General features: G+C 41.4%; 1 protein-coding gene across 4 annotated transcripts in view; it reads left to right on the top strand.

Moving 5' to 3' along the window:
* The first annotated feature begins 493 nt into the window (after positions 1-493).
* Positions 494-26776, top strand: part of cdk5rap2 (CDK5 regulatory subunit associated protein 2) — a 32523-nt gene continuing 6240 nt past the window's right edge. Inside the window, exons 1-38 of one of the 4 annotated variants that reach the window (XM_075456327.1) lie at positions 494-685; positions 3614-3669; positions 6324-6385; positions 7128-7238; positions 8008-8084; positions 8244-8367; positions 8498-8676; positions 8773-8911; positions 9126-9179; positions 12104-12226; positions 12336-12455; positions 12614-12706; positions 12844-13062; positions 13182-13352; positions 13458-13568; positions 13649-13786; positions 13867-14046; positions 14170-14364; positions 14604-14795; positions 14978-15107; positions 15200-15342; positions 15438-15554; positions 15704-15847; positions 15945-16057; positions 16230-16369; positions 18040-18177; positions 18265-18374; positions 18548-18691; positions 19232-19333; positions 19847-20025; positions 20135-20477; positions 20587-22153; positions 22309-22410; positions 22812-22957; positions 23994-24355; positions 24477-24709; positions 24951-25002; positions 26262-26425. In XM_075456327.1, the coding sequence (XP_075312442.1) occupies positions 633-685; positions 3614-3669; positions 6324-6385; positions 7128-7238; positions 8008-8084; positions 8244-8367; positions 8498-8676; positions 8773-8911; positions 9126-9179; positions 12104-12226; positions 12336-12455; positions 12614-12706; positions 12844-13062; positions 13182-13352; positions 13458-13568; positions 13649-13786; positions 13867-14046; positions 14170-14364; positions 14604-14795; positions 14978-15107; positions 15200-15342; positions 15438-15554; positions 15704-15847; positions 15945-16057; positions 16230-16369; positions 18040-18177; positions 18265-18374; positions 18548-18691; positions 19232-19333; positions 19847-20025; positions 20135-20477; positions 20587-22153; positions 22309-22410; positions 22812-22957; positions 23994-24355; positions 24477-24709; positions 24951-25002; positions 26262-26425 (6826 nt within the window). In that variant the 5' untranslated portion in view covers positions 494-632. Of the gene's footprint in view, positions 686-3613; positions 3670-6323; positions 6386-7127; positions 7239-8007; positions 8085-8243; positions 8368-8497; positions 8677-8772; positions 8912-9125; positions 9180-12103; positions 12227-12335; positions 12456-12613; positions 12707-12843; positions 13063-13181; positions 13353-13457; positions 13569-13648; positions 13787-13866; positions 14047-14169; positions 14365-14603; positions 14796-14977; positions 15108-15199; positions 15343-15437; positions 15555-15703; positions 15848-15944; positions 16058-16229; positions 16370-18039; positions 18178-18264; positions 18375-18547; positions 18692-19231; positions 19334-19846; positions 20026-20134; positions 20478-20586; positions 22154-22308; positions 22411-22811; positions 22958-23993; positions 24356-24476; positions 24710-24950; positions 25003-26261; positions 26426-26776 lie in introns of those variants that run through there. The other 3 variants (XM_075456324.1, XM_075456326.1, XM_075456325.1) reach the window with 3 other exon arrangements.

The following is a 26776-nucleotide window of genomic DNA, read 5'->3' on the forward strand; positions in this document are numbered from 1 at the left end:
AGAGTTTTGGATGGTATGATTTGTCTGACTGTGCTTATGCTTATATGATGGGGAATCAAGAAAACCATTAATAAATAGTCGTCATGTTCTGTAAATTCTTATCTTGTCAGAGACCGTTCCGGGAACTCAAGGGTGGACGTCTACGAGAACAATTTATTCAAACCGACAGCGTAGGTATTTTTGAGCATTCATGACCCTCCCTAGAGTGTTTGCTTTGGCCAATCGCTTTTTGTCAGTATCCACCCATATTTATGCTGCCTTTCCAATCCCTCGAAAATTCTTAGTTGCTAGGTTGTAAACAACAATCTTTCATCTAAGCATTTTTATGAACAAACATCTAGACGAATATAAAACAAACACATTACGTTTTTGTGTTGTTTTAATGTTGTATAATCAAATTTACCTTTTTAAGGTGTATATTTGAGGGTTTCATTAAAAAAATACAAGACATTTCCTACAGCACTTAAAGGCAACGCCAGCTTTCCAACGTGCACAATGGTGACGTTTACCATATTATAATGGCGGTAGCCTGGACTATTTTGAATTTTTGCCCGCTTTTCGAACTTTACACTGCTTGTAGTTGGTAAAATGACATGCTTTTCCTCTGAGATATATACAAGTGACGTGCTATAATGGATTCTGTCGTGGGAGACGATCTGACGCTCCCTGTTGATATCAACGGAAGGTAAAACTAACAACGACAGCTAGCGTGCTAACGCTAACTAGCATGTCAGAGGGTTGTTGTATGTTCTAGCTAACCCGTAAATCCGAAAGCAGTGTTATACATTGTTATCGCTGAATGAGCATGTGTAATAACATGAAGAGTTAACTTGCTTTACATGTGTTTGTTGCGCTACTCAATTAAGTTGCCACTATTCATCTATCCTAAATAGCCTTTATAACATTAAGTTTGACGAGACAAGGCTCATTATTTTAATTGGAGGCTTCCGTTGCTCTTATTATTTCAAACATCATTGTCTATATTTGCTTCGGGAAAGATAAAATAAAGTTAGTCACTAAGTTATATAGTTAATAACCCTCTACTTCAGGTTGCTTTTGTGTTTGCAGTGACAGTTTTTGGTACGAGCGCTGGACATTTTAATTTTATTTTAATTTTACATGTATTTGTCAAATAGCAAAATATGTATCCAAACATAACCCTAAAAAGGACATTTTAAAGTTCTAAGCTGATTTTGAACAAATTAAAATACATTATTGCAGACTGCCAGTGGTTTCTAAATCAGTGGATGAGGCTGTGTTGTCAGTGGGGTCGGTGGGTTGGCTTTTTGAACTGTCATTCAGAGTGTATTAAAGCGGAAATTATATGAGCCAATGGGCTCAGACTGCAGCAGCGACGTCTCTGCTCTCTTTGTACAGGTCGAGTAGTTAACATGATATATTTGTTTTTTTTCCTCGTGTGCTCTCCTTGACACGAGAGAAGAATGTGACTGTGGTAGGTGAACTGTACATTATTATTCGCTTTGTTCAACAGTGCTGCTGCTGGATGTTACTTGCAGAATTTAGCTAGTTAACAGCTTTTCCTGCTCCACTGAAAAGGTAGTTAGTGCATCTCTGCTGTTTAGTTTGTAGTGTGACCTGGTTATTGTTCCTTTAAATGTCCTAACCCAGCTGTGCTGTGTGGAATAGCGGTCACCCAGGTGGTAAGCGTGCTTCAGTAATCCAAGACGTTAGCTGATATGTATGGTGTGAATTACTTATTTGGTCATTCTGAAACCTGATTCACTTTATGCTTTCAGTTTAAAAGATCTAACTTTGCATACTTTTAGAGCCTTGCGTTGTGGCTGTTTTTCTGTTAAGGGCTGTAAGGGATGTTTTGTCCTTAGCTGCTCTCATTTTTGACAGTAGCAGCTGAGCAAAGTGAGAAAAAGAGGAAGTCAGTGTTTACTGGCTCTTGAATTGTTTCCACTGGTTGCTGTAGAGGTTATTACATCTGCATTACTGTCAAAATTCTATCAACAACATTGACACTGGCCAATTGTAATCTTTTTTTGTCGGATTAATTTGTATTGAAGTTGTTTCCCCGTTTTTAGGTTGAGTGTTTTTGCTGTTATCACAACTCTTGTTGTAGAGTGCTTCCTCTCCGTTTACACAGGAAGAGCTTGCTTGGCATGTGAAACCTCATTGATGCAATGATTGTCAGCACAGTCTTAATGACCTTCAGTGTCTTGTTGAGGAATATTATAAAGAAGTGTACCCTGTTTCATGTATGCTGCTTTTCACATTATGTGAACAAGAACTTTTGAGCGATGAACTATGGGTTTTTGTTGATGGGTTTCCTGGTTTCCTCAGTCAGTAATGTAGCTTCTTTTCGCCCCTGCAATGCACTGTGTATTGTGGGTTAATTTAGCAGTCTTTGCTCTGTGTTTAGGCAAAAAAAGATGGGGAAGAGATGTGTCATAATGGTTCAGCCTGAAATTCAAAATGTTTATGTTCAGTATATTTCATGGCTATCCATCCTCTTCTCCAAAAAAAGGATGTATACATGTGTGTACAAGAACTTCATGTCAGTATGTGTCATGTGTTCATATATCAAGCTGGAGCTAACCAGAGAAGCAGTAGAGCTATATTTTGTAATAGTGCAGCTATGAGAGGAAGTTATTCAATTCGTCATATTGTTAGACGAAAAGGTCAGTGTCGTTGAACATGCACTCGGACCAACAGAGCTCTTGTTTTTGTTTATACAACTTGCTTCGCTCTCATAGGAGATTACTCTCTAACAATCAGCCTCACTAAAGTTGCCAATGATAGCTTTTTGGTATGCTGACTGATGTAGTGGTTGAGCATCACTAGTTTTCTGAATTGACATTGTAATCCAGATGTGTGCTGCTGATATTTTGTGCATTGTACTGTGTGAGTAACACCACTGTTTCATCACTGTGTGATGCTTAGTTGATGTGATCCACAGTAGTCCACTTGTCCTCTCCTCCTCCCTTCTGTGTTAATGTTAGAGCTAGGCGGCTACTGGCACATGGTCTCACACACACACACACACGTGCACACACACACACACACACACACACACACACACATGCATACACACACACATATATCCTTGTTGTTGTATAGTTGTAGGGCCCTGCCATTAACAAAATGCATTCCCGAGCATCTTCTTCTAACTTTAACCAACACGACTGAATGCCTAACCCAAACTTTATTTTAACCTCCTCAACCACAAAACTTTAAGAAAACCATGCAAGTTTTTGGTTCCCAACAATCTGTTTGACCCCATAACTGGATTGATTTCATGGTTTTTGGAATCCACAAATAGAAAAACACTACAGCACACAGAAACGAGGCTATGTCAGAGTGGATGTAAATGAAGCACAGTCATTCTTAAGCTATTTATGGAGTGTCCTTAGGGCTCAGTGGAACTGGCCAGCGTGAGTAATACAAGAACACCATGAAATTGTGCTTATCAAAATCCATATTATTCAGTGTAAATCCAGAGTGAAGCTCGAGTTGATTCCCGTGTTGATTTATTGAAGTATTAATGGTCTCTGTTTGTTTTGGTGGCATGGTTACTGTGATACTTCTACCAGTTATCTGTAGCATTACCGAGAAGTGCATCTTTAACAAATAAATCTGTGTCCAGCTGCAGACTTCCAGACTCCATAGATGCTGGAGAATATTCCACTGACAGCATGACAGGTACAGTAAAGCTTTCTTTTTCCCCTCCCTCTGTTCTTTTCGTGCTCAGGTGTGTGCCTCTCATGTGTATTAATTAAATCTGCTGCTGAATTATTGTGCCCTCTCACAGTTTTGACTTCAAAGCTGTGGTGAGGGACTAATTGGCCTGTCATAATAAGATAAGCCCATTTTAAAATGAAGTGTCGTACTTTTATTGTTGTATGCAAACAATAAAAGCAGGTCTAGGCTGTTGGATGAAAGCAAACAGACATAAACAACTGAACTATTCTTTCATTGTTAAAACACTATTGCTTTTTATTTGTGAACTTGAATAAGCAAAGATTGTGGTATGTGCTAAATTTTGGACACCCTTCCATAGTAATTGGTGCCCCACCTCCACTGGCTCTCAAACTCTTGCCATGAGATATTTTCACCAGTGCTTCCTTTCTGTCTAGCATTCACAGAATACATAAAAGCTTCCCCCAGATTTCAGTAATCTTCAGGCTTGTTGTCCATGAGTGCCACCCAGCTTTTATTGTTTTAATGTTTTTCTTTTTAAATTTGGGTTGTTCTTTTGTTTCAGAAACCAGTCTCTTATAAGTTTTATTGTCTTGACTGACTGCACGACATCTAGAATTAGCTGATTGTGGAATCCATCCTCCCTTCTATATGTTCTCTGACCCATAAGCTAACAGTATCAGAGAATATTATTATTACCCTTAAGATGGCAAGCCATACTTTTAATTCAATACTCATTTTATTTCTCAGGCATACCTTTGTTTGTTATGCTCAAATTGCTTTGATTTTGCTTTTCCAGATTTTGCTTTACTCACTCCAGAAATGTCACAGAAATGTTTCCCTTTGATCACTGCCCCAGGTGGATCCTGTTTTTAGTGGCTGAAATGTTATGCTTTGTATCATTACCTTCCTTGTTGGCTTTCCTATAAATCTACACTGCTTTCACAGTAGTTTTGAAAAAGCAACCCAGCCTAAGAATTTTCAGTTTTTACTCAGTTTTGTCTTGGACTTGTATTGTGAGCTTGCGTGTCATTTGCTAGATGGTGTTTTTATATCTTAAAGCTCGTCTTGCTTCAGCCAAGTCACAGAGATATCCTCACCATTATAGGGCTGTTAAAGGTAGGGTAGGAGATCCTGGATTTTGAGTCCAGCGAAGCTGCATTTTGAAAATACACCGGTAAAAAGTCCCAACCCTTTTCTTCACTTTCCCCCCGAAGGCACGCCTCTAGAGTACATGAACGAGCACGAAGGTGCACGAGCGCTGTTCTGACAGCAAGCATCGATCGTTGCCGTATTTAGTATTTAGTATTTAGTTTATGCTAACTATACGTTTAATAATGCTAGGTGCTAGCCAAGCTGGCTCTAGTTTAGCTTCCTGCCAAGCTTCGTTCACGGAGCAGGGTACGCGCACAGGGGGAAGGAGGAGGAGGGGGAGGGAGGAGCAGATTGCAGTTTGATAGACGGCATCAGTATCCAATCATTGTGAACGGTCCGTTCACAATGATTGGATACTGTTTTTCCTAGATTGTACGTTCTAGAGGCCACTAAAACTTTTCATATTTGTGTCAAAACTTTTAATTAATTGGTTGCAATGGGGGTGTGAAGAGTATTTCAAGCAATATGTAAAAAAATGTTCCAGAAAAAGATCCCCTACCCTGCCTTTAAGTGGAGAAGAAAAAAATAGCTTTTTCGAGAATAAGTTACTCCTCTTTTAACTGCCTCTTCCTAATGACATTTCATAAAGTGGAAATTGCTGGCTGTAACTGCGTTTATATCCCTCCCCCTCCTTTGTAAGCACCAATTAGCTTTAACTGTCATTATAGGGTTGTTGAGTGGTGCCAAACGGTTGGGAGTCAGAATTTATTGAGCCCTCAAACTTCCCCGGCTTTCCTGATGACAGAAGTCATAACAACTCAAATTTAAGGGTGTTTTACATGTGGAAAGATGTTTAGGCATCATAAGCCACAAATGGTGTTTCTTTGGAATAAGAAACTTTTCGATTTCCTTATTTTATTTTATTTTTTTCAGTTCACATGTCACTATAATACATGGTTATATAACATATACATATATGCTACACGAACACAACTACTATGAGGAGTTTTTTTTTTTTTTTAAACATAGCAGAAATTTGCTTTTCAAAGATCATTGGAATTGCAGAATTCCCATAACATCAATTGAGTCAGACATTTTTTCATTCTAGAAACCAGATGTAGATCCATGTTTACTCTGAAAACTCTGGCATGCACTGAAGGCAAGACGGAAACCTATAACATGTTTTTCATTTAGAAATGCATGTACACAAGCAAGCAGCTGGGACTGTAAGAGGGACGTGTGATGGGGGGGCTTTCCGTCAAGCAGTAACAAACCATGAGCCATGAGTTAATGTTGGGAAATGTTTTGATGAGTAATGTTACATGATCAGCTGTGGCCTGATTATGTTGCTCTAAACAGGGCAGCCCTTCAGAAGCTAAGACTTCTTTCTCTTTCTCTTTGTCTCTTTAAAATAACCACAATGAGGATGAATGCGAAAGCAGAGAGTATGAATTATTCTTGTTAGCGGCATGGATTCTCTGTGCAACAGATTGTCTTGAGTTGTGACTCAAATTAGTTTAAAGTAGTAAAGTAAAAAATACTGCTTCATTTCTCTTTCACAGCTCCATCCTTCCCTGATAAGATGTCCCCCATCAAAGCTCTGACCATGAAGGACTATGAGAATGTGAGTCCTCTGAATCAACTGTACACATATCATATGTAACATATAGATTAACTAATGATTATGACTTGGAATTTATTTATCCGTTGGGTTAATGATTACACACCGAAACGCTGAGCCTGTACCTACGAGAAATTAGGTCAGTAATTTACCCCATCTTAACAGAATATGAGCTCGGTCGATAGTCTGCTTAAAACCAAGACGCACCATTTATGGACATTTAGTGATGAAAGTTTGAGTGTAGGAGGAAAAGGAGAAGGACTGAGGTGGGCTTAAGAACATATTTCAACATTTGATTGGAATGCATGCTCCGATTTTTGGGCTCGTGCTGCCTGAGTGGCTGCATGATTAGAGGTTTACGGAGGAGTCCAGACTTCTACCTCCTCCCTCTGACAGTCTACCCAACCCCCATTACCAGATGTATGCTGCTCTGAGCCTGGAGCACAATGATGCACAGTCTACTTAACACACACACATGCGAACCTCCCTTTCGGTTTGAAAATAACCATGGACATGGCCCCTTTCTTCCATGTAAACACGTCACCCCGCTTTTCTCCACAAATAAATTGCTCAAGTGTGTTAACTCTCTGACTGAGTATTTGTTTTTCTTAACTTATGACATAAGTGAACCAAATGTACAGAATTTGGGACCAGACAGGCACTAAAATGCTATAACATAACCTTTCACCCTGTCTCTTTTTATCTTTTTTGTGTATTGAAATGTTTTTGTTGCATTTGTCCTCAGCAAATCACGGCTCTGAAAAAGGAGAACTTTAACCTGAAGCTGCGCATTTACTTCATGGAGGAGCGCATGCAGCAGAAATGCGATGACTCCACTGAGGACATCTTTAAAACGGTATAGTATTTATGTTAGTATTCCTAATCTTCATTAGACTCAACATTTAGATGGCCTGCCCCATAGCCATGCTTCATGCGAGTCATTGTTTTGTACCAGTATTAACTGAGATCACAAGTTCGGAAACTGTATTCAGCGGCTGTATTTTATTCAACCTAACCTTATATCAGTGATATCAGAACAACAGTCCTGCCTTTTCATTGTCGCAGGTGTTTATTTATTTATGGAGTGAGATGTAGCCACATTGGAATACCCTTGGGCCTGATGTCTGTACATGAATTTAAGTTTTAATTTCTTGACCCTTTCGAGTGAAATCTTTTCTTTAGAATAGTTGTTGGAATGGTTGTCACAACAACACACCCTTAAGGTCAGACTGACTTCAAGGCAGGTTTATTCAATCTATGCAAGATTAAAGGCCCAATTCCATTTCACCCTCTCCTCCGTACCATGTGGCAGTAACCCTACGTTTTGCGCATTCACACCAACACTTGTGTGTCCTGCTTCATTCCGGGATGGAGGAAGGAGGGAATGGTGGAGCTACTCTTATCTTTGATGTTTTTAGTGTTGTTTAGAAAATGAGCCTCTAAGACTGGAGAACTGACCTGTTATTATAGAATATCTTACATTTACCAAAAATATTTTTATGCACACAGGAATGCGCCTGTCAGAACAACCACTCGAGTGTTATCAATATGTTTTTTTTTTTTTGTGACTGCTCCAGATGTGCATTTTTTTTTTTTTTAAACTATAAAGTATCATCTCTTGATAGAACATTGAGCTGAAGGTGGAGTTGGAGTCTATGAAGAGAGAGCTGGCAGAGAAACAGGAGCTGCTCGTGTCTGCATCGTATGTATCACTCTCATGTTGACTCTGTTAAAGTCAGATATTGTCTCATTGTGGTTCATGAAAACACAAGATTTCAAATGTCAGTAGGGTTTTAAGTTGCCATGGGGTAAAAACGCAGTCACGTACCAACCTTATCCCTTCTATGAATGTTTTTTTCAGTAAAGCATTAGAAAGTTTGGCTGGTAGAGAATCAGGAGAACCCCAACGGGTGAGAGAGCAAGCTCAGAGGGAGATGGATGCACTCAGACACGCTTTTAACAAGAGGATTGCTGACCTGGAACAGGTAAGTCAAAAAGAGTCACAGTGCATGGAAGTTGGAAAGTAGAAAATGAATCTCGCCACTCAACGTGCTGACTCTTACTCTCAAAATTACAACAGTGGTAATAATTCAATGGACATTTTTCCATTCTCAGTGTCTGCGAACAGCAGAGGAAGAGGTTGAGAAAATGGCAGCCATTGCTGAGCAGGAGAAGATCAGGAATATAAACATGGAGAAGCAGCTCCAAGTCCTCACTCCACCAAGCGCCTTCACCCCTGGTCCTGCTCACAGTCCAGACCAAGAACTGCAGCAGGCCCTGCAGGAGAAAGACGAGTACGGAAAAAGGAGCTTAAAGACAACATGCACATGAATATTTTTCTCTGTATAAAAACCTGAGCACTATTATAATTTTCCTTTTACTCATAACAGTATCATCGAGCAGCTCAGGGTCACTTTAAAGAACCAGGAAGCTGTGATCCTTCAGAAGAGTAGCAGAGACAATCAGACAGATGCACCAACAGCCAAACAGCTGTCTGACCTCATCGCAGAGAAGGATCAGGAACTTAAGGTGTGGATTTGAAATGTTTTTAAAGATATGGGTTATCAGAGCCTTCTGTCTGTGATAGCAACTTTTGCAACCTGTTTTCATGTCTTGTGCATATATTCAGAAAATGGCTTTTCATTTTCACTTAACTTTAGAATGTAAATAAATAAAACTTGGTTTCAACAATACTTGCAATATGAAAGGACATCTGAGCGATTGCTGGCTGTGTGTTCCGCAGGTACTGAGAGACGAGCTACATAGAGAGAAGGACAAAACGCAGCCAGAGCAGCAGGTTGGTGGACAGATTTCTTCTGTCATTCCTTTCTATACTTCTATCCTGTGAGAGACCCAACTCACAGCAAAAGCTAACTCTTAACAGGGCATTCATGTGTGAGATGATTCAGACTCGTTGAAGACGAGGGGCACTGACTGTGTTCCCTCTTGTGCCACACATAACAGAGTTGACTTAAAAGGGTCGTCTACGTTGTTGTTGTGACCCTCTGGGAAATGTTCATTGGTGTGTTATATGACTCGCCTTTGTCCTCTGGGTGCCTCTTGGGACAGTTCTATTTTTGTTCCCCAGATCAGTAAGGAGGGAGTTTGCTCTCTTTGTTGTGTTAAATTTGGGGTTTCGGTGTGTTGCTACCGGTTACACTTGCATCATTATTACCATCCAGGAAGGGTTGGAGTCCAGAAAAGGTTGCATTGTTTCAGTAGCAAATCTGTAAAATGCTGTAATTAGATAAGCAACAATAAAAATGCATCGTTGTGACAGCTAACTGCAATTACTTTTTCTACTGATGCTTATTGGCCTGCATTTGTTTTGTCTGATATTTGACTGATATTTTCACCTATGGAGTAATCCCTTAATTTCAGCTTGATAAAGTGACAGTGAAATGTTTTTTTTGTTTGTTTTTATAAAAAAAAAAAAAAAAAAAAAATCAGGTTCTGTATTCTGTATACATTCTTGTTGGTTGAATATTGTGACCCATTTTCAACATTGAATGTTGAAATGCTGACTGAAGAGATGTATTTCAGTGTTTTATGGGTATTAAACACACATAACTTGTGGTTTGTTACTTAAGAAAGGGCAGTTGATTTAAAGAAAATGAAATCCAGTTCTAAAATGTTTATCAAAGCATTGTGCAGGAGGTTCAGAAATAGAAAGCTGTGAGTTGGAACATGTCCATAGCTCCTCATCAGTCCTTGGCATCTGGGCTCAGGTCATGGTATTAAGACTGGATTATCGTGCTGTGTGGAAACGGTTCCTCTGATAGTTATTTTTGGTCATCCTTTATTAAAGTTAAAAAAGTATTGTCATCTCGATATTTTTGTAAGATCTGGATGAACAATTGATTTACAACTATGCATTGTGGATAATTAAAAAAAAAAATAAAAAATTTTAAATAAAAAAAAAAATAAAATTAAAAAGGAAAATTTATGTACCAGGGATTGTTGACAGGACTTTCAAATTTGTGATTGAATGTGGGACACAAATAGTTGTCAGATGGCACCTTCTGTAATCTCAAAGCTGATCATTGTTATTCATTCATTTTTTTTTTTTTTTTTTTTTTTTTTTTTTAATGTTTCAAAGATATTTTATCCAAGCTGTCAGACCGGATGGGGACTTTAGGAGTTATTGGCTGCTGCCATCACCACAGCCTGCACAGGGCAAACCTTTATACCAGATGTCTTTTTCAGTGCATTTGATAGGTTTTCTGGAGATGGTTAGGCATCAGCCATAACGCAGATGACTGCAGTAGTCCCAAAGGATTTGATCTGATGGAATGAGTTGAGGACAGTGGAATAGAGGCGGAGGCAGGGATTATTAAGGCTTAGGGCTTATAGTGCTTTGCACTCGGTCATTCTCGTTTGTGCTTCACTTGTTGGTGCAGTGAGAAAAACAGATAGATGGCTCTTCTTTTGCTGGCAGGCTGATGGCCATTAAGTCACTGGACACTTGGAGTGTCGGGGAGAGATTTTACTTGGACTCTGTTTGATTTGGTGAGGGCAGAAGATCCAAGGTGTCATGAAGGACCCGTGCCGTATATGCGGTGTTCGTCTGGTGGGAAGCCAGTGTCGCTGGATCTTCAGTTCATCAGGAAAGAGGAAGTTACAAGTCATCCTCTCCCATGTGCTGGGACGGGAGGTGATTCGAGATGGCCATGGAGAGTTCCTCTGTGGGAAATGTGTGTTCCAGCTGGAGAAGGTGGTTCAGTGTGACATTAATATGAACCAGCTGCAGGATGAACACAGCACTCAGATCCAGAAACTGCAGGCGGAGAAGGAACACATCATCCAGTGCATCGTTCACATCTACAACAAAAACAACCCAGTGAGCAGTGGCAGGGAGAGCACCCGCTCCAAGATTCCAGTCCGGTCCTCTGGGGTGGGCAGTCCTGTTGACGATGCTTCATCCCAGCTGGCCCATGAAAGATTACAGTTCAAGAAAAGTGGAAATGGTCAGGAGGAACATCGCATGAGAAGATGTGTGAGTCTGGATAGAATTGTGAGTAAAGGGACATTCCCCTGGCGCTCAGGCCTTAGGGGCAGCAGACTGGGATCAGGAGCAGGCATCGATGGCTCAATGAGTCTTGGACTCCGAGGCACACGTCATCGTTCGCAGAGCATGTATCTTGATCTGGTTCAACGAAAGGGCACACTGTCTCGATCAGGATTTAAGGGTTTCTCCACATCTCTGCAGTCATTGAATCGAGACTTTTCCTCCGACACCCCTCCAGACCCTCAGCCCAAACGAAAACCAAGAGAGTCCAAGGTGTTTGTTCCTAGATATGGTACCGCCGATCAACCAGGAGGAAAGATTCAAGCCAAAGCGCTGCTCCAGAGCTCCTCAAGTCAGCCATCTGTGATCTCTGACCTAATCCAGATCCTCCGCTGCATCTCTAAGCAGAGAGTGTCTTCTCCTACGGGTAGTCGTATTCCTGTCTTGAAGAAGCTAAATGGTGGCACTGTTGTTACTCGATCCAAACTCAGACATAGAGGGGCAGAATGGAAGTGTCTGCAAGATCTTACAGAAGAGTTTAATGATGAATACACCCCTGTCAGAGAGAAGGTAGTTATTTTCAGTAATACCAGCTGGGTAGATCTCCATTCTTCTGACAAAGAGATGTGAAAGAAAGGTTATTGTTGCAAAACATGCTCAGTATAACTTATTTTCCTTCTTGTTGTTTGTTTGTGCTGTTTGTATTTTCTCAGAAGAAGATTGACCTTAATCGATTGGAGTCTCTTAGTAAAAAGTTGACTGAAGAGCTCAACCAGGTAAAAAGCACCAATGAGAACCTGACAAGAACTTTGGAGGATTCCCAGAATCAGAGCAAGGTACACAGAAGAGACTCATTACTTACTATTAAAATATTTTCTGGTTACATTGATATGTTGGTTTTTAAAAAAAAAAAATAAAAAATAATAATAATTCTTGTGCTATCAGGGCCTATCGGGGAAGTTGGAGGAGAAGGAGAACGAGCTAAACTCTGAGAGGAAAAATGCTCTGAAGCGAGATAAAACAATCCAGGGGCTCACGCAGGTTCTCAGAGAAAAGGAAAAAGAGGTAACAAAAATACATTCATTCATTAACAAGCTTTTTTTTTTTTTTTTTTTTTTTTTTTTTTGAGCATGGCTGACATAGCGGTTGCTATTTTACCATCTCTGTTCTGTGGTGAGCAAAGCTCTAACACAAGCTTGTCTGTCTGTCTTTGTATTGCACAGATTGCTGAGCTTTGCCATGAGATTGAGGACAGAGATGATGCTTTGACCAAGGCTAGAGATGCAGCACATAAAGCCCAACTGCAGAAATACCAGGCATGTCGTACGCATCTGTCATATGCCCCATTCTCCACACGTTCCTCCATGCTCCACTACCCCTACATTATACTAATAAGAATTCAGTTACACTGTAGGATGTTTAAAGCTAAGCAGTTCTTGTGTATTTCCCTCAGGGAGTAGAGGAGCACCAAAACCTATTAATGGAAAAGCAAACAGAATTGGCCCAGCTCCAAGGGGATCACCACACCAAGGTGCTTGAAGCCCAAAAACTACAGCGTGCCCTGGAGAGGAAGGAGCAAGAGCTGGCTGACTTGCAACAGACAAAGGACCAGCTTGAGATGGAACTGGAAGACATGCAGCAGCAGAAGAAGAAGGGAGACAAAGCCCTGAATGTAAGATAGCACCAGTACATGGGCTGTCTGGAATATTTCCATTCAAATGGTTTTCTACGGAAGAATGCTATTTGGATTTCTAATTCCTTGTCTGTTATCTGCATCATGTCCTACTTCAGGATCTAAACAATCAGCTGAAAAAGCTGAGTGGTGAGACGGGGGAGAGGGAAAGGGCTCTTGAGCAGCAGTACCAGGAGCTGCTGGACCAAACCAAAAGAAAACTGCAGACCCACGAAGTCACAATCCAGCGGCTCACAGCCATGCTGGCTGACAAAGAGCAGCAGCTACAGGTGACATAATATACGCAGACAGATTCTTGACTAAAAAAACAAAGTAAAATTTGCCATTGAATACTTTCAGATAGCATTTTAGCATAATTTTTCTGTGTTAATTAGGAGTACATAAATATGGCCGGGGACTTTGAGCAGAGCAAAAGTCCTGGCAGTAACGACAGCATGCTTGCCAAACTGCGACAAAGGCTAAAAGAAAAGGAGAGTGCTCTGGAGGTGAGTATTCCTTCTTTATGATCTGGTTCCCAAGTTGACTAGGATTTGATTCTTGACACTCTTCTGTTTGCCCTCTACAGCAAGCTTTAGATGAGAAATTTGCTGCCATTGAGGAGAAAGACAATGAGATTCACCAGCTGCAACTGTCGCTAAGAGAAAAGGAAAGGGACTTGGATAGACTCAATAACCTACTCGCTCATAATGAGGAAACCATCAATGTTAGTGTTTGCTTCCTTTTTTGATTGAGGAAAAATAAGTTGTTTCGGGGTGGTCGGGCTGACTATTTCTCTCCTTCCAGAATTTTGACAGTCTCATCAAGGAGAAGGATGTTGAGCTGCAGCATCTTGCAAATACTCTGAAGAACCTGCAGAGAGCCAAGCAGGACGTAGAAGATAACCTGAACAGATCCCTGAGAGAGAAAGACTCCATTATCAACCAGCTACAGCTCTCCCTGGAAGGCAAAACAAAAGATATGGAGGTTAGTTGTCAAAATACCCTTTCATGTTTAGCCTTGTTATTTTTACCATTATCACTCGGGCTGTCAGCCCTTAAACGTGTCTGTGATGTGGCTTTTGAGTTTTCTAACTGTCACTTTTTGTAGGAAATGGCTGAATCAATGATGAGCCAGTCGCAAACTCATGCACGGGACCTCGCTGAACAGATGGGTCAGAGGTTAAAGGTCACAGAGGCCATGTTGGCTGAGGCTGTGAAAGCCAGGGAAAGATTGGTTTCTGACAATGAGAGTGCAGTGGAAGGGCTTCTGGCTACAATTAGCAGCAAGGACCAGCTTCTCAAGGTCAGCATGTAATTGTGGAAACATTCACAACCATTGACTCTCTTCAGATAACTCTCTTCCAAATAATGATGCCATTTTGTGAAATGAATAAAATAGCCACGCAAACAATTAATTAAGTAAGAAAATGAATTTCAGTGTAAACGTATATATGAAAATATTCTTTTCCATACCGACGTGTGCAGATTTGTGACAAACTTCACCAAATCTCATTACTTTGATCTCCTGCCTTGTCACCCCAGGAGTCTGCTGAGCGCTTCAACCGCATGCTGTCTGAGCGTACTCAAGAGATTCAGGAACTCAGGAAGCAACTGGCTGACAGGCAACAGCAGCTTGCTAATGCTGAGAAGCAAAGCTCCTCAACAGCCCAGGAGAGTTATTTAGAGACTGCAGAACTCAAAGCCCTGCTCGCAGAAAAAGACAGCCTCATCAACGTAAGATCCTCTGAGATGTAACACAGTCATTCAGCCATAAACTGTGCTTGAATCAAAACTCCCAAAGAGAATGAGAGTTGTCCTCCATTTTGAGTTCACATTACTCTGTTACGCATGTTTGAAAAAGGTCTTCACCAGTACACGTTTGAGCGTGTTTACATGCTGTCTTTGTAAATCTGCAGAAGCTTCTGCAAAGTGGTCAGGACAGGGACCAGTTCCTGGCAGAGATGAGTCAGAGGGCGGACTCGGATCATGTGTTGGAGCTCAGACAAACCATCCAAATCATGCAAGAGAAGCTGGATGAGAGACAAGGTGAGGCCTTCAGACCTTTTAAATCCCCACACTGGATATTTGCAGTTCGAGTTCATGGTGGACATGTATTTGATTCTGTGTTGTCTGAACAGAAGCTGAGCTGTCCAGGAGAAACAGTGACAATAGTCAGGAAAACAATCCGCTCTCCAAGAAAACAGTTGTTATCCTGAAGAAGGAGTTGGCACAGAAAACTGAAGCACTGAACAAAGCACTGAAGAGGGAAAATGAACTGAAGGTCAGCGAGCTGGAAGCATTTTCTTTACATCTATTATTGGAATATAATTTGTTGATCTTAAACCCATATATTTATTTTTTGTTTTAATTTTCTAGATTTCATTGGCTGAGCTCCACTCATTGCTTTCCGAGTTGGAGGGTCGCAGTGAAGGGCAGGCTGCTAATATTGAATCCCTCACTGCTACTCTGAAGACCAAGGAGGAGATCATCAGTGTAAGGAGCCCTTGATCCACAAAGTGAAAATTATATCAATTTGGCACATTGTAGCCGTGATTCAGGAAATTTTCACTTAATTGCTTTTGATCTCTTCGATTCCTCTTCAGCCATCTTAGTTATTCTTTGTGGTTGGTTTATTTGTGCAGGTTCTTCATCTGCGCCTTGGTCAGGGAGCTGACAGTCGAGCCGATCATACCCAAGATCACGTTACCAGCTGTGGCATGGACAGATCACTCCCTGCGCTGCCTCAGAGAGAGAGAACCATGATAGGTGGAGACAGGCAGCAAGAAGTAAAGTTTTACTTCTTTTTTTTTAACACGTGAAATGTAACAACGCATTATTCTCAATGTTTAATGCCTTTCAAAACCGTTTATATTTTTCTCACAGGCTTTGCCAAACCTGATAGCCTTGCAACAGGAGCATGGTGCTCTAAACAAGGCCCTGAGGGCTGAACAACAGCTCTACTCCAGCTTGGTCAGGACTGTGAAGGAGGAAGACAGGTTGGGACTTTTTTTGTTTTTTTTTTTGTTTTTAATACTATAAATCATGCAAAAATTTAAAGGTTTATTTTGAAAATTAACTTGCTTATTTGTTAACGTTCCTGTTCAATTAAGATTGTGTACATAAATCTCAATTTGTTGGGTTCATGCGTTTTTTTTGTTTTTTTTCCAGTGCCCAGCGTCTCCAAGCTCTGCAACTGGAGCTGACAGCAGTTCAGCTTCTCAGGCAGCAGCTCGAAGACAGCATCAAAACTAATGAGGAGCTAAGGGATGACTTGGAGAGAGAGATAAACAGGGCCAAACTGAGAGAAGGTGCAGTGCAAACACACTGGGTTGTAGATGAGGATGGTGACTAAAGATATAAAGAAAGGACAAGGAAGGAAATGAGGCAGGGAAAGACTTCCTTTATCACTTAGGGTTGTCAAGGAGTTCAAAACATCAAGTTATTATCTACATTAAAAGCTATTAGGGAACACACAAACAAACACTACATGCCCCCTTTGTCTTTTTTATTCTGCATGCGTTGACTGTCCCTCCATTTTTCATCTGTGTGCACTTTCTGTTTACTGCTCTTTACATCGTCACCTTCTCATCTGCATGTCTTTGTACCAGAGTTGCAACTCATTTTCCTGCCACTCATTAAATGTATTACCTTTACACCCACAGCACATGCACTGTCTGTCCTTTATGAAATGATAAATAAACGCTTCTGTTGGCCTGCCCTCTCTCTGTCTGTCACTTCTAACCCGCTGTCTGCTTGTTTTGACTGTCCATTATGTACATTTGGTTGTTTGTCAATGACATGACCTTCTCTCACAGCCCTCTGGTCATTAATCCAACCCATCAAGCCATCTGTCACACCATTTAAATTTAGCCACATAAGTATTCCTTTATATAACCATTTCAATAAAGATATTAAAGGTTTTTATACTGTTCTCTGATGGAATTGGATAATTATGCAATGAGCACACCATTAAAAACTAATGCTCCTGAAATGGATCCTAATCCAGAAAGTTCTGACATCACATAGTTGATGTAACTTAGCACCATTAGTCCTTGATATGACGCATGACTGCAGTGCACAGCTTTTATACAGGGTTAAAGGTGTCGCTGTGTGCTGAGTTTGTCTTCTAATTCGCACAACTTGAGTGTCTGTCCACACGCATGTCTGATCAAACATAAGCGAGCTCCTCCCACACCCCTGTCTACAGAGGGCCAGGTGTATAAATAGGTCAGCTGTAAGCAACACACACATGGTTCACATTCTCAGTGGCTGCAAGATAAATGTAGCGGACTAATGATCTCTGATGAAATGTCCACATTTCATATTTTGGTTATATAATTATAATAATTTACACATAGTCTGTCCATATATTTGTGAAAAAGCTTTAAGTGGATAAACATGCAAAGCCACTGTTATAATGATATTGTTTCACTGTGTATTTCTTTGGCTGTTGACTCCAGACTTTCTTTTACACATTGTGGCCTTTTGGAAAATATATTAAATCCTGAGCCTAGCGTATTCTGATTCACATATTTCAAACAAGCATGCTTCCATCAAATTTAGTCTAAAACCATATCCACCTGGTTTGCCTACAGTCATTATGCATGGATGCTGAGTAAATGTAGTTCTTTTCTGTATGTATCAGACATGTGTATAATGTATGTCTGGTGACTATTTCCATTATCAAATATCAGAATTTGTACAAATGCGTAATCAAAATCTATGAAGTTTTAAATGTATATTTTGTCCCTTATTTTATTAAAAAAAACTTCTACTAGGAGACTCTGTGAATATGTAATGCCACTGTGTTGTTTTTTTAAAACAAAAAACTACTGCAGCGTTCACTATCTTAACGATTAATTTAACTTAGAATGGTCCAACATGTGCATCGCTGTGATAAGACATTAGAAACATTCTGAAAACTGAACACCAGATAGGAAATCGGTTGGAAACCATAACCATCTCTGTATCTGTTCAGGTATGAACCTGATTGATCCTAAAGAACTGGAGAGCGTGAGACATCAGCTCGAGGATTCCCAGCGCTGGAACGCATCCCTGCAGGCTCGCTTGGGAGCAATTCAAAACCGAGCAGGAGGCGTTGGTGGAGCCAACGATGGTATGACCAGAAAACAAACCATGCAGATGTCATATTCCAGTATCTATAAACCTATAAACTCTTTATTTCATGTTTTTTTTTTTTTAGGTGATACTTTGAGTTTTATTGGAGATCAGACTTCCTACATGAGTATCTGTGTGGGAGAAGCACCTGATGATGGCTTTTCTCAACTCTCTGCTCAGGAGCTCCGACAGAAGGTAAACTCACTTTAAAACCAATGCATCTGTTTTGGAAGAAGAATTGTTTCTCCAAGTCTTAAATCTACATTTTCTTATGCAGATGTTGTTCATTGGCACGCACAATTTGTCATTAAAACTCAAAGGTCAGATAAACATGCAAATGGATGAAAGGGATTCCCTCTGTGCCTTAGGTGCTGGAGCTGCAAGACTGTGTCAGTGGACTGCAAAGTTTAAACGATGAGCTGCAGAGCCGACTGTCATTGATGGAGAAGTCAGAGCGGAAGGCTCATGACAAAGAAGACAAAGACCTGACCAGCAGAAACCAGTGCAAACAGGTTAGAGGCCAAAAGAAATCTGCAGATAAATGTGCTCTGGAAGGTTTTTTTTTTTTTTTTTTTTTTCCTAAACCTTGCAAAACGGGGCATTATTTTAAGTTACTAGTGATAATTTTTCCACAGTATGTCTACCGCTAGAAATACTTCAATCACGAGCCATTATCTAACACCCACCTTTTATTAGCTCCTTTCTAACCTTTAAAGCCACTTCTTAACCTCTACTCTGTCTAGCCCGCTGCTCATGTCTCTTTGCTCTATGGTGCTACATGTCTTGTTTCTCTAACGAGTGTTTCTTGTCTATAGTAGAAACTACCCACTTTCTCTATCCTTCTCCTTCCTAATCAGTCCCTGTTTTTTTTGTTTTGTTTTTGTTTTTTTTATCTCTGTGTCCCATGAAACGGTCTCTCTTCGCCATGCTACATTAGACACATCATGCCATTCTGCTGTTGCTGTGCAGTGTTTTATGGATTATGTTCCCACTTTAAGTTTCATTTTACCAAGCCATGTGTGTCATACTCGCCTTCCATCCCATCACTCTAGCAGCTTGAGAAGACTCATGAGACGCAGCCACTGTCTCACAGTGACAGGGCACATCTTCCTGGTCAGGATAAAGAGACCCAGACAAACATCAAGCTAGGACAGGTATGACACGGTTGACCATTTATTAAATTGGCACATAGAGTACTATTTGATGAGCTCATAAATATTGATGAACAGTATTATGCAAACATCTTGAGCCACCAATTGAACCATATTTCTTTACATTTTTCTTCCAAGCAGCCAGACTTTTTATTTTTTTATTTTTTTTAAATGGTCTTCATCAGTAGTTCTAAAGTCTTTGTTAAGGTTCTCTTTTTGATTAAGAAGTTTCTTCCTTTGGATGTTGGCTGCTTTTTCTCTTGACCTTAAACCAATCTATGAGTTATTCAAATTAAATAAAGGTAGTCATACCAAATATTGACCTTAGGCTTGTTAGATTTGTACTAACAAGCTCTATGTTTGCACGTTTCAATTAATTGCTGCACCTATTTTCTGTTTTCCTGGCAATATAAAGAAATTAGGGGTGGCTCAAGACTTTGCACAGCACTGTAGATACTATAGAGATTAATCTATTTATTTTTAGTCATTGCTAACTAGATCTTGGCACTATTTTAGATGACATCTGGAAAGCTGTTGGGTGAGGAGAGCATGGATGTTGGGCTTGGCCAGAGTAGAGAACATGGTCACTCTCACAGCCTCTTTGACAGTGGAGATTCTAGGGAGAGGAACATGGATGTAATGGCACCTCAATCTATGTTTACTGACTGTGGGTCTTCCTCAGCCTTGCACCTCAGGTGGGTCATTTTTTTTTTCATGATGGTTCAGAACCTACCTCCTAATTTCACCTTTAGTTAAGTTTAATGAATGTTACACTAATCAAATATCAAATATCGCTTCTTGCAGAGATGAACTGTTCCGACTCAGATCAGAAAATATGGAGCTACGGGGTCTTCTGAAGGAACAAAAATCCGCTGAGTGTAAAGAGAAGGAGAGCACTGACGTGTCTGGGAACAGCAGTGATGGACAGGCTGAATTGAAAAAGAGTTTGGAAACACAGCAAGCTGCAACTAAAGATGATTCTAAAGTCACCAAACTGTCAAAAGAAAGAGGAAAGAAAAATTTGAAGGAGATGTCAGACGGGGAGAACCCTGTGACTACTGTCAGCACTGCAGATGAGGGGGACAGTCCAGAAATTCAATGTCCATCACACAGCAAGAGCATAAAGCAACATGTCACAAGACATAGGGTATGTGTTATATTGTAATTAAAGTAGAAAGATGCACCATATTGTTCCCTACTTTATAACTTACTATCATTGTTTTTAATGTCTTTTATTCCATTCGTTTCATTTGCAGGCTGCTGTCAAATCTCGCCTCCCTGTGCCCGTGAGGCTGAGAGTGGAGGCAAGCAGCAGCGGGCTGACTGTGAGCTCTGACCAGCCACAAGCCGGTGCACATCAGCACTTTGATTTGGATTTCTATGGTTCTGACCAGCAGTCACATACTGACTTTGACTCCCTCACAGAACTCCAGCATAGCACTTCCCCTCCATCCACCCCCAGATATACTCAACGTAGCTGCAGCCCAGCAGGGTCTGACGTGGGCTCGGAAGCCAGGGTGGCAGCGGATCCCACCCAAAACGATTTTTCTCTTTTCAGCCAGCTGGAGCTTCTCCACCAGGAGTGCCAGGAGAAAGAGGCGCTGATCAACAAGCTGACTGAGCAGCTTTCCGATTGGGAAGAGCTCCATGCTCAGCTTCAGGAAAAGGACAGACTTAATCGCCAGTACACCGAAGCCTTGCAAGCTGCACAATCCACCATTGCTTACCTGACTGCCTGCAGTCTGGACAGCCAGAGTGGATTTGTTTCACACGCAGGCTCTGGTTCTTTGGGTTCTGATGCTGCCTTTCACAGTAGATGCATTGAGCTGCAGAACGCCTTACAGGAGAAAGAGGAGCTCAACAATGAGCTTATCAACCTTTTGAACATGGCAGAGAAGGTCATTACCTCCACTCACAGCCAAGAAAAGAATCCAGAAATCAGTGATCTTTGTTTAAGAATAGAGGGTGCATTGCACCAGGTAAATGCATCTTCAGATCAAGATGGTCCGAGAGGGGTCTGTGGAGGTACTGAGGACTCTCTGCATGAGCTACAGCGGCATGCAGACTCTTTGCAACAAGCACTTTTGGAACAGAACAGGCTCAACGCAGAACTTCAGGAACAGCTAAGGGCCGCAAATGCTGTTGCACAACGTGGCCACGGCAGTGACAGCGGTGGCCTGAATGGCACAACTTCAAGGCAGAAAGCAAAAACGGCTGGGTCACTCGAAGAAGAAGAAGAGTCAAAGGAACACCGCGGTGCAGTGGGAGCTTCTGATAATGCTAATTTAAATGAAGAGATGTTTAAAGTTCTAATGAACTGCTTAAGTGCAGCAGAGTCTGCCGTTGCCTCTTTAGCAGCTCATTGTGCAAACACTGGCTCCTTTGTCTCTAATAAAGCATCACAAACCGGCCTTGACCTCCAAGTAAACTTAGACAAACTTCAGAGAGCTTTACAAGAAAGGAAGCAACTGGGTGAACCTGCACAGCCTACAACAAAATCCCACAGCAATCTGTCCACCGCTTCTACTAAAACCGAGGGCCAGAAGTTCCATCAAGATCTGCTGGTCCTCTACAAGGTCTTTAGTGATTACTCTCAGAGGATATCTGATCTCCAGGCTTCCCTGCATGAAGAGAGGGGCCACAGAGGGGAGAGCGAAGCCCACAGGACAGGACAGGATGCCAAAGGATTACCACCAAGTGTTCAGGTCCAATTGGAGACTTTACATAAGGCTCTGAGGGAGAAGAAGAAGGCATGTAAGAGCTTGGAGGAGAAACTGGCCACTGCTCTTACCAATACACCCTCCCCTGAAACTGCACTTAAAGGTCAGATAACATCCTGACGTGCTTGCTTTTGGTTCTGTGCAACAGTAGAAATTTATTATAATGTGATACTGGATATATATAAAAAATAATAAGTAAGATTGAGTATGCTTTAAATGTTTTCTTTCTAACTTGAAATATATTGCTTTCAATGCCAGCTCGTGAGCAGGGTGACAAAGGAGTGCAGGTGGATTTGCAGGACCTGGGTTACGAAACCAGTGCCAAGAGTGAGAACGATAGGGAAGAGAGCAGTAGCACAGGTAGACAGCCTCCAGGCGGACTCTGCATGTCTGCCTGCTGAGTGGACACTAATCTCAAATGTGGATAGATTCTTTCAGTATATCTGCATGAGGAGGGAAGAATTGGTGTTTTCCGTTTGAGTCTCATAACACGCACGGCCTCTTTTCTGGTTTTAACCTGGGATTTCTTCTGCACTGATAGGCAAATTTGAATGGGCTGCCAATGCTTTTTATTGGCACATCTTTTGCATGTTTCAACTCTGAAGTTTGAGAATATTTTTCAAGTACTTATTAACATCTCACTTTTATTTCTCGTCTCAATTCGGGCTAGCCTTATCTCATTGTTTATGTCCTCTTGTGGCTTTCTCACTGCCACTGATTTGTTCCCTTGTTTGATGTCTCTGTCTCCCCTGTGTGGCCAGATCTGGAGGTGGGTGTGAACCCTGGCTCCAGCCGCTCCAGCCTGCCCTCGCTGTTGAAACATGAACAGGCAGCCTTCTCCTCAACTGAAAATTTGGACTCCACCTACAGCACGTACCCTAGTTCCCCAGCTCTGAGCTCTGCCAAGGTAACCATCCTATTCTTTACTAAATGATCAAAGACTTTGCAGTCCAGTCTTTCAGTGTCATTGGCATTTGCACGCATGATGATAATTTTATGTATTTATTTATTTTTAATTAAAAAAAAAAAAAGTGATGTCATGCCTGTCAAATTAATGAAGGCCAACAATGACCGTTTTTTTCTCTTTGATTATTATTAATTAGCATCAGCCAGTGCCTGAGCATATTAAGCCAATTAACAGGCAGGTGCCTCTGTGGACAGCGCAGTGTTGTTGCTGTGGAAACAAACCATAAAATAAGAGTGAAAACACATGACACTGCTCCTCGTTTCAGTCAAATCGCCATGATACTGGCAGTGGATGTTGAGGGCAAAACTTAAAACTGGCCAAATAGATCCGCCTAAAAGAGAAAATCTGCGTCATTATTGGCTTTTGGCTGCCATGAGTTTTAAAGATCGGGCTTTGAAACCTCCCTGTCGTTAGACCTCAAATAGTATTACTTTCTCATACTGGTGTCAGATATTTGGTTTTTAAATATTATTTAAAGTTGGTAGCCATATTTTTTTTTTGAGCTGGTGTATGCAAAAGTGAATTTAAGAAGAAAGAAAAAGGAAGAGCAACAGAAAGAACGTGAACTTTAGCTGAGAAATATGTGCACTCTCACTTTGCTGAACGTGATACACTGCAGCCATTTCAGTTGCCACTCAGTCTTCTTACTTGTTTGTTTTTCTTTACTCACCAATAATTTACACCTAAATACAAAGGAAAGGGCTTAGGTTGAAAAATGCCTTCCTCTGTTTAGTATTACCTCAGTAAATTCCTAACCGGGTCTGATTGTATCTTACTGGTTAAGTTTACCTCAATGAATGTAGCCTTGTTGCAGTGTTATTGTCACAATCAGAGCAATTTAAACTTAATTTATTTTCACCTTGGGAGAACAGGAGATGCAGTGTTGCGAACCGACTCTGTTTAGTTCTGCTTAACATCAGTTTCTCTGTGTGAAAATTGTCAAAGTTTTGCTAACCACTCTCTTGTCTATTTTTAGGTTAGTGTGAAAAGTCTGCAGGCGTATGATGAATACGGTGCATCGGAGGACCCTCTGCAGCTTCAAGCACAAGTCAGAGAGCTGAAGGTCCAGCTTGAAAACCAGACCAAACTCATCCGTCAAATGCAAAGCCTTCTGCGCAGGAATTCTCTGTCTGGTGACCTAGTTGCTGGCGTCTCTGACCCATCTGTCATCAAGGAACATGAAGGCGCACACAAATTGGGCCAAAGCCAAGAAAGGAGCCTTTCAGTGAAGGGCAATACCAGCCGTCCAAATATAGATGCAGAGAAAGAAAGGACGCTGAAGAAAATCTTGTCTGAACAACCGCAGCAGGCCCGCAGCCGCTCTACATCACCTGCGAGGTCTTCATTCTTTTAAGCCCACGATTAGAATGCCTTTTTTTTTTTTTTTTTTTTTTTTTTTGCTGCACAGTCCGTTTTAAAATCAAATCTCTGTTGTTAACTTGTTGATTTGTTTTCACAGGCTGGATTCACTGGTCCAGTCACAGGCCAGGGAGCTGTCACAACTGAGGCAGCAGATCAAGGAGAGCCGCAAGCTGGGAGCCCTGCAGCGTCGGCAGTTGGAGGAACTGAACAAGGCCTTCAAAGAGCTGCTGCACGCTGGCGAAGTCGACTGCTACATGGGCGAAGTGGTCAAAACGCAGCTGGACAAGAGCCTGAGCATCCTGGACAGACTGGAGGGACGGCTGGACAAAGGTGCCTCCTGCCTTCATAAACTACATCAGCTGTTTTGCACAGGCAGAATTAAATATCTGATATTACTTTAATCATGACACAATATTGTGTTAAAAGACAGAACATGCACACAGATGAATGATTTTATGAATTTGAAAATATTAAGCTGAAAGCCATCGGGGAGGAAAAAGGAGATGAACAGTCGACCATAAGTGATGTGTACAGACAGGTCCCTGACAGCTCATTTCCCTTTGTCTTTTAGGAGAGTCTCATCTGGATAATGAAGATGTAGCAGCTCTTGAATTGTCTCGCAGGTACGCCCCATACTCCCTGTGCACTCCCATACAATCCCATGATTAATGTATTTTACTTAATACCACTCGCATTGTTATGCATCAAGTGTAAGCCATCAGCTACGGGGGAATCTTGTTTGCTGACTGTGTTTAAAGAGAACGCCCTGGTAACCAAAGCTGTCGGGTTGCGAGTAATGAGGATTTTGTTAACGCGTGCCAGATTCTTCCCAGTTTCTTCCCCTTTGTCTCCAGCCTGTGTGCTGAGCTTACCAGCCACTCTCATATGAACAGCCTTTTTTCTGCTGTTGACAATATGGGTTGATATTTGTCTCTTGACCCTTTTTAAGCCTCCCCCACACCTCCACGCAGCCTATCGCCTTATGACCCAGGGCTGTGCATTTGTGTGTGTTCTGTTGTTTTTTTAATAGCATCCTGCGGTTGACCTGGTTTTATCTGTCCACCAAAACATTAAGGTCACACTGCCCATAACTGGGTCACCGGTGTCTCAGAATTTAGAGATAATTAGAGATGCTACATTTATTTACATACAGTTCGACAGAATTTGAACCATTTTTACCCATTTTAATTGCCCGGGACATAAATGAAAAGATTCAAGAAGATATTGTAGAATATGTGTGATCTTTAAAACTTGGTTACATTTTTTGTTTTCATTACTGAAATATACCTTTAACCTTACATTATGACGTGAATAAACACTACTAGACACCACACTACTATTTTTAAACTACACTTATGAATTGTTAAATCATAATATAAAGCTGAGTGTGACTGAGGTCTGGTGTGATGAACATTTACACATATTACCACTGATGTGGGAAGTCTTGGGGAGCTTCAGCAGGCGCCACAGTCACTTCCCTCCTACGAGGAGAGCATGAGAGACGCTTCGGACAGCCTGTCTAGAATCCAGCAGGAGATAGATTACCTGCGTCTGGAGCTAGAGGGCGAGAGAGAGCTGCTGCAGCGGCACGTCAGTCTGCTCGTCCAGCAAAACCTCACTCTGGCTGAATGCACCAGGGAGCAGCTGGACCTGTGAGTTGGTTTGATCCAGACAGACAGCATGGCGTTTTGCTGTGGAATTAAATCTTTTTCCCTTCTGTGTGTTTTCACCAAAAGTTGCCTCGAAGCCCTTAGTTTTGGACCTCTTACGACTTCAGTTATCTCTTCTTTTCTTTTTGGGTGCTGTTTTTTCGCTCTCTCGTCGAGTTGATGTGGTGAATACAATCCAGCTGGTACAAATGACTCATTTCGTCTCGTCCTAGGTTGGCTAAGGAGCTGCAGGAGAAGAATCGACTCATCCAGAGTCTTCAGAGTAAGATCAGAGGCCAGAGTCCCAGCAGCCACCACAGTTCTCACTCTGATCTTTACCACTCCTCTTCCTCCTGCCACAGCAGCCCCACTACACAAGGTGGCAGTCGAGCACATCGTAAGAGTTTCCAGATGCAATTTTTAAACATAGTCTTGGTATTGGAATGTATTTGTGGAAGAGTTTGAAGTCCATTTTTGGTCTTGAAGGCCACAGATGATACATCCCGACAGGTATAGAATGCACTAGACAAGATTTGCTCCATTAAAAATGCATATTTTCCTCCATTTCTTACTTGGTGGAATGTCATTGATATTGCCTTAGTCCTTGTTTGTGGGCACAGCCAGTCTAGTTACTGTCTGTAATGGCACTTATTTTCCACTCAGATCTATTCTGTTGCAGTGAGGCATGCAGCGCGACAAAGCATGCTGGTCAAGGGTAGAACCGGTGTTCAGTTTCAAGCCACCTCCA

The sequence above is a fragment of the Odontesthes bonariensis genome, chromosome 22, assembly GCF_027942865.1.
Source record: "Odontesthes bonariensis isolate fOdoBon6 chromosome 22, fOdoBon6.hap1, whole genome shotgun sequence".
Lineage (NCBI taxonomy): Eukaryota > Metazoa > Chordata > Actinopteri > Atheriniformes > Atherinopsidae > Odontesthes > Odontesthes bonariensis.